This window comes from Selaginella moellendorffii, unplaced genomic scaffold, assembly GCF_000143415.4.
Source record: "Selaginella moellendorffii unplaced genomic scaffold, v1.0 SELMOscaffold_87, whole genome shotgun sequence".
NCBI lineage: Eukaryota > Viridiplantae > Streptophyta > Lycopodiopsida > Selaginellales > Selaginellaceae > Selaginella > Selaginella moellendorffii.
The window spans coordinates 64,740-71,380 of NW_003314348.1; the positions used below are offsets into that span (position 1 = coordinate 64,740).

The 6,641-nt window shown below is 41.0% G+C and overlaps 1 protein-coding gene across 1 annotated transcript; it reads left to right on the top strand.

Annotated features, from left to right (window-relative positions):
- Nucleotides 1-4,400: 4,400 nt before the first annotated feature.
- LOC9636316 (protein MRG2) lies at nucleotides 4,401-6,086 on the top strand. Its single transcript, XM_002988127.2, has 9 exons — nucleotides 4,401-4,420; nucleotides 4,503-4,587; nucleotides 4,649-4,702; nucleotides 4,762-4,775; nucleotides 4,841-5,141; nucleotides 5,205-5,359; nucleotides 5,410-5,576; nucleotides 5,632-5,716; nucleotides 5,773-6,086. The coding sequence occupies exons 1-9, from the start codon at nucleotides 4,401-4,403 to the stop codon at nucleotides 5,810-5,812; spliced, it is 921 nt and encodes a 306-aa protein (XP_002988173.2). The 3' UTR covers nucleotides 5,813-6,086.
- Nucleotides 6,087-6,641: the final 555 nt, after the last annotated feature.

Below are 6,641 nucleotides of genomic sequence, written 5' to 3' on the forward strand. Positions count from 1 at the left end.
GGGAGTATTACAAACTTGGCACCAAACGCAGTTATGCACATACAGGATAATATCACGTCACATCTCTGGCCAATAGAAAGACCTGCGCAGCTTCTCGGTTACATGACGATGTCCCATATACCCACCTAGAACAAGAGAATCACGGTAAGCCTGGAGAAACCGTGGAACAAAAATAAAAGGCACCATTAGCTATAAATGATTATTAGGATCCGTCCTCACAAAATAAAGAAGGCCGTCTTCAAAGCGATATTGAGAATATAAATGCCAAAAAGGCAAGTCATCAGCAAGTGATGCAAGATTTTCAAACCCATCTCAAAGCCTTTAAATTCATAGCTCAATCTTTTGAGCTTCGCGAACCTCATCAAGAGAAGGTAGATCTTGCTCTGTGCCTTGTGGATACTAAACGTCAAGTACAGCAACCGCCGATAGCACAGAATCCTCATCTAGAAAATCCACAGAGGCTGGAACAATAGGCTCGTCAGAAACATGAGAAGAAAATGGAGAAGGAAGAGGAGCTTGAGAAAGAGCATCAGCATCAGCCATAGAACTCCCTAGTTGATGAACAACATCAAAATTATATATTTGAAGTTTCAAAGCCTATCGAGCAGTACGACCAACCAGGTTCTTCCATTTTAATAATGAAGTAATAGCAGCATGATCACCTTCAAGTAACATCCGAGAACCATGTAGATATGCATGAAGTTTCTCGAAACCCCAAACTACTGCTAAACACTCCTTTGTCGTGGAGTAGTTCATTTCCACTGGTTGTAATATATGGCTTATATACGCAATAGGATGGCGCTGACCAGGCACACTCGAGCTCTCTTGCATCAACACACCTCCAAAACCAATGTCAAAAGCATCCATGCACAAAATAAAAGGTCAAGTGTAGTTAGAATATGCCAAAACCGGAGGAGTTGTCAATAGCTCTTTAAGATCCCTAAACGCCCGCTCACAATCCAGAGACTAGATGAAAGATGATGTTGATGACTTCAACAACGCTCGCAATAGTGTAGTGTGATCAAAAAGATGATCCACAAAACGACTAAGATACTACACCTTGCCTAAGAAGCACTACACATCATTCACACACTTTGGAGTAGGGAACTTTAAAACAGCCACAAGTTTGTCAGGATCAACTTGCAAACCCTCACGAGAAATACAGTATCTAGGGTAAGTTGTATCTTGGACCCAAACACCCACTTCGACCACTTCAGTTTTAAACCAGCATCGCGTAGCTGATCCAACACTTTACAAACATCACGAACATGCTCCTCCCATGTCCCCTTTGAGTGAATCAAGACATCATTAATGAAGTTAGTAGTGACCTCCAGCATATTGCAAGAACCTCATCCATCATCTGCTGGAAAGTTGCTAGAACATTGTTCAAACCAAACGGCGTCACCAAAAACTCGTACAAACCAAATAGTGTACGAAAAGTAGTCTTAGGAATATCTTCTTCAGCCATTAGTACTTGTCAATACCTAGAAGCAAGATCTAGTTTGGTGAACTAATGACTTCGCCCTAGACGATCCAAGAGATCAGCAGTGTGAGGAGGGTACACATCTGGGATCATCACTTCATTTAATGGACAATAGTCGATGTAGAAATGAATACTCCCATTAAGCTTCGTCACAAGATTAGGTTTACATGCCCAAAAACTCCGCTACTTCTGAATAACACCCTTCTCCAACATCTCCTTGACATTTGCACATAAAATCTTGATCTCCTTGGGTGACTGATGACGAACGGGAACCTTGATTGGACGAGCATCCCCGGTTGGAATTGGATGACATGTGGCAACCTTGGCCCCAAACTATAGGTCAAATTCAAAGAGATCAGAATACTCTTTCATAAGCCGGTCCACCGCTGCAACATAAAGATCGTTGGAGGGATCGGAAAAGGGAAGAGCAGAACAAGATAGAAACATAGGAGGAAATAGTGGGGGAACAAAAGTAATGAAAGCAGAGGTAGAAGGAGAGGGACAAAAAGGTACAGAAGTGAGAGGAATGGATGAAACATAAGGAAGTATGAGATAAAGGGGAGAAGCCTGAAAGTCACACTTGGCATGATTGTGTTGCAACCAATCCATACCAAGAATGAGGTCAAACGCTTGACTCGGCACCACCCGCAACGACTGCAACTCAAGCTCAAGATCGCCCACACGCACAACCAGGTCCTCCTCATCCCGTGCACATGCATGTGTACGGCCGTTGCCATAAAGAATGAAAACTAGTTTTGCCACATGATGCAAGTATAGACGACAATGTGTGGCAACAGGACGAGCAATAGAAAATAAACTCGAACCTATATCAACCAACACGGAGAGAACAATAGGAGACCTCTTGTTATAAAAACAAGCTTGGAAAGTAAACACTGGATGAACTGGTGCCGAGTGAACCCCTTGATGATACCCCCGAAAGAAAAATGGAAGGGTCACTGACTTATTCGCGCAAGGTCCCTCAGTTTACTCGCGTGAGTCCTCGTTTCCCGGATGCATCTTGGTGTCCAAACCTTCCACTGTAGCAACACTAATGGGACGTTGTTGACACCAAGGTCTTTGAAGATGTTCGGGAGAACACTCTAATCCCCACGAGTGGCTACACTCAAACCATTGTACCATTGCAACGCCATCCCTTGGAAACACATGGGAAACTCACGCAAACATTGAGTATTATCCGAAGAATGATATGTGGCAATCACTATGAAGTGATCAAACCAATGGTACACATTATCCCCAAGATTCCTGCGAAAGAACTCCGGTCGAATGCGAGGATTGGCACTAAGAGGAGGAGGAGTTGTACCACGTGTCGTGAATGTCACCATAAATTGAGTTTGGTTGTTCAATTGCAAACACATAGCATCAAGCAATTGGACCAACTGCTGCTCAATGTAAGCAACCAAAGAGAACGACTTGAGAGACGATCCGTTGGAGTTCAAATATAGAGGGAAAAGGGCCCATGAACAAGAGTGCACCCCCTTTTCCAATTGGTTAAGGGTCTTGGGATATTTGGGGTTAAGTGTCCTTGGGTTTGAATAGTACTGGGCTGGGTGACCTCCCGGGGAAGTCCAAACTCAAGAGCTTACACTCAAGAGTTAAAGGAGAAGATTGTTAATCTGCTATGAAGATGAATGAAAAAGAAAGAGTAAAAGAAGATAAATGACAAAAAGTTAGAAGGAAATAGTAGATCTAGACAATGCAAAAAGCTAAATCTAAAGGAAATGGAAAAAACTAAATCTAGATAATGCAAAAGCTAGATCTAAACCAAAATCCCAAATTCAAGCACTCCTCAGAAGGTGCTATTCACCTCCACCAATATGAGTGGAATATAGAAAGGGAATACAGAAAATGTGCATATCAATTAGCCTAATCCTCAGAAGGTGCTATTCACCTCCACCAATATGAGTGGAATATAGAAAGGGAATACAGAAAATGTGCATATCAATTAGCCTAAAAACCCTAGCTCAGGAGTGAGTGGTCCGAATTGAAACTAATTCGATGACTACCAAAATCCCACTACGCTAATATTAGTATATAGCATTGTAGCCGTACACTTAGCTCTCACAGAACGATATTATAACCTTGAACGATGGTCATGTGGCTTTGGTTTGGGCGAAATTTAAAATCTCTTAAAGTGGTTTGAAAATTCTACTTGGTGTTTAAGCAAAACTTAAGGGACTAATATACTTAGAATATACTTGGATTTTCTAGGATATTTTACCCTTATTCAGTTAAATTAATCTTATAATTTATAATCATATTTATAATTTATAAACTTTCCTAAACACTTCATAATATATTCTTTAATATTCTACCATCTAATGGTTAATATGCAATAAGATTAATCTTGATTTACAAATTATAAACATGTTTATAATTATTGATCAATTGGATTATTCAATGGCACTACAATTAAGCAAACCAAATGTTGTTTCATGCAAACATACAGCAATATATTTAAATTGTGGTGTCAAGACTTTTTACTTAAAATATGAATTCAGATAGTTTTGTTAATTCAGATAATATAAATATTTCTTCAAAAGATATAATTAAAACTTATATAGAAATACAAGAAGAATTAAAATTTTGCATGCCGCATGTGCTTAATAAAAGTGTTATTCCTGTTTATTAATAAAATTGGAAGTTTATAATCATAAATAAAAAGAAACCTAATTTTATTACATATTGGTAGAATAAATTAGAATATACTAAGAAGTGTTTAGGAAAGTTGACAACTCATAACATGTTTATAAATTATAAATACAATATTAATATAAATGAACAACAATTATTCAATAGTAGAACATTACCTACAACAAGAGACGCATTGGTGGTTAGAAAAGTGAAAAACTAAGTTCCAGCCACAGGAGTACTGCATGAGAAGCCAAAGTCAACGCTGATGGTATCTGCAGCTGAATGGTGGAAACAGAATCAGTGTACATGGAGAATAGTACGCGAATGTATTTCAAAACGAAGTTGTACGCCATCATTGCCACGTCAGTGTACCCGCCATTTCGAGTCCTCCGGTGCTCAAGCATGGCGACGATGTGCTTGTTTCTTATGGGGGGCTCTACTACAATGCCAAGGTGATTTCAAAGGTTTCGAAGCTAGGTTTTAGCGATCTTAGCGATCCCATGGCAAATGCAGGTCACCAACATCAAGTTTCGAGCGAATGCTTGGCGGTATTTAGTGCATTACACGGTTTGTTTGAGACTACCAAGAAATGTGTCAGTGGATTTTATTGTCCTGTATTTTTGCAGGGATGGAGCAAAAAGTAGTGTAACCCTTTGATATTAATCTAGGCAACAATTTTCTTGGCCTCGATTCTTGGTTTTGCAGATTTGACGAGTGGGTTCGCAGCAATCGCATTTTCGACGAGAAGGCCAGGGGCCAGCTTAAGATCGCCCCAAAGGTAAAGCAGGAGCTTGGTTTCAGCGATGGATTGAACCGGCAGGAGGCAAATCCTTCGGACTCGCTGTCCAAAGTCTCCAAAGTCGAGCAGTCCAAGCGTTGCAAGAGTCGGCCTTCTGTGGGAGCCACTGCTGAGAGGGGAAAGATGATAAAAACTCCTAAACAGGAGTTTATAATCGAGAGCCCTAGCGATTTGGGAAAACAGGACGCGAAGCTTCTTCCAATTCAGGTACCGTAGTTTCTTTCAATGCTACTTTACTATTGCTTTGTCTCTTTTCTTTTCTGTTGCTAGATTGTTCTGCCGAGAACTTTGCGGCGACATCTGCAGGATCACAAGGATCGCATCGAGAACCTCCAACTCACAAGACTTCCCAAGAAACCCAGCGTGGAGGACATTCTGAAATTGTATCAAGACCACAGGATGCTCAAGAGAGGAAAAGCTGAGAGGTGTATATATAATGCCGTCAAGTTTCATTGTGCAAACTTTTGCCTTCCAGGATTGACGTCGAGGTTTCAAACGGCCTGCGGTATTACTTCGACAGAACTCTCAAGAACTTGCTCTTGTACCCGGCAGAACGGAAGCAATATGCAACCTTGCTTTCGCTCAACAGCGACATTGTACCGTCCACGATCTATGGAGCCGAGCATTTGCTTCGTCTCTTCCGTAAGTGATGAGCTTTCCACCTTTAAGCCCTCTTAACAAATCACCTAGATAACAGCCAAACTCGCGGAGCTTCTCGTGTATGATCAGCTCAAAGAGAAAGAGGTGTCCGAGCTCGAAGACAAAGTGATGGAGATAATGCTGTAAGTGGACCATTGCAATCTTCTTCTTGTTTGTTTGACTCAAGAAGCCATGGCAGATTCATTGAGGGAAACGAGTCGCAGTTCCTGTGTGCTTAATCGAACCATAGACGTATCAGGTGGTGAAACGATCCCCAAACGATTAAGTTCGCTTTCATCGTTTCATGATGTGGTAGCTTGTGGATTTTGTAATTTTATGGTTATAGCACTCTCGCGCGAGCGACGAGCTACTGGAAACTAGATAGCTTTTCACTGATGCCATTAACAATTCTCAGTGAATTGACGGACTTTTGGCTCGAGAACAAAGCTGCTAGCAATCGAAAATCATTGCACGAGAGGAGTGTGGCTCCCTCTCTTGCTACTCTACTTTGTCGATATTTCTATAGTAGATTGGAACACAAGCAGACAGTGTGGACCACACCTCGACCATTAGTTAAAAAAGAGAAAGTTTCTTCCTTCTTTATCTTCCCCAAGGACAAGCAGACCTCTGTACATGTCAACGTTCACTTCTTTTCTATCAGCAAGCAAGCGAGCAAAACGAAAGAATCGAGCCAGGGGTCGAACACTGCATCATCTCTTTTTTCTCCTTTCCTTGTTGCTTGCTCTTTTGGCGGCCTCTCAAGAAGAAAAGAAAAAGAGAGACAAGCACAGTTGGATTCAATCGGATTCCCCTGTGTTTCTGTACCTCCCCTTGGCCCCTTACAAGTTTGCTTACCAACATAGCAGAGATAATATCATAATTCCATTGTGATATCTAAAAGGGTTTGTAAAAATAAAATATAAATAATTAAAATATTTATAAATCAAAGTTAAACAAAAAACTGTGGTCAGTGTGGGTGGGGAAACTTGAAGAAGGCACCAAGACGAAAGTTCTGACAATAACTAGTTGAATGGACAATGTGGATTTGCACATTTTGAAGGGGTGGGA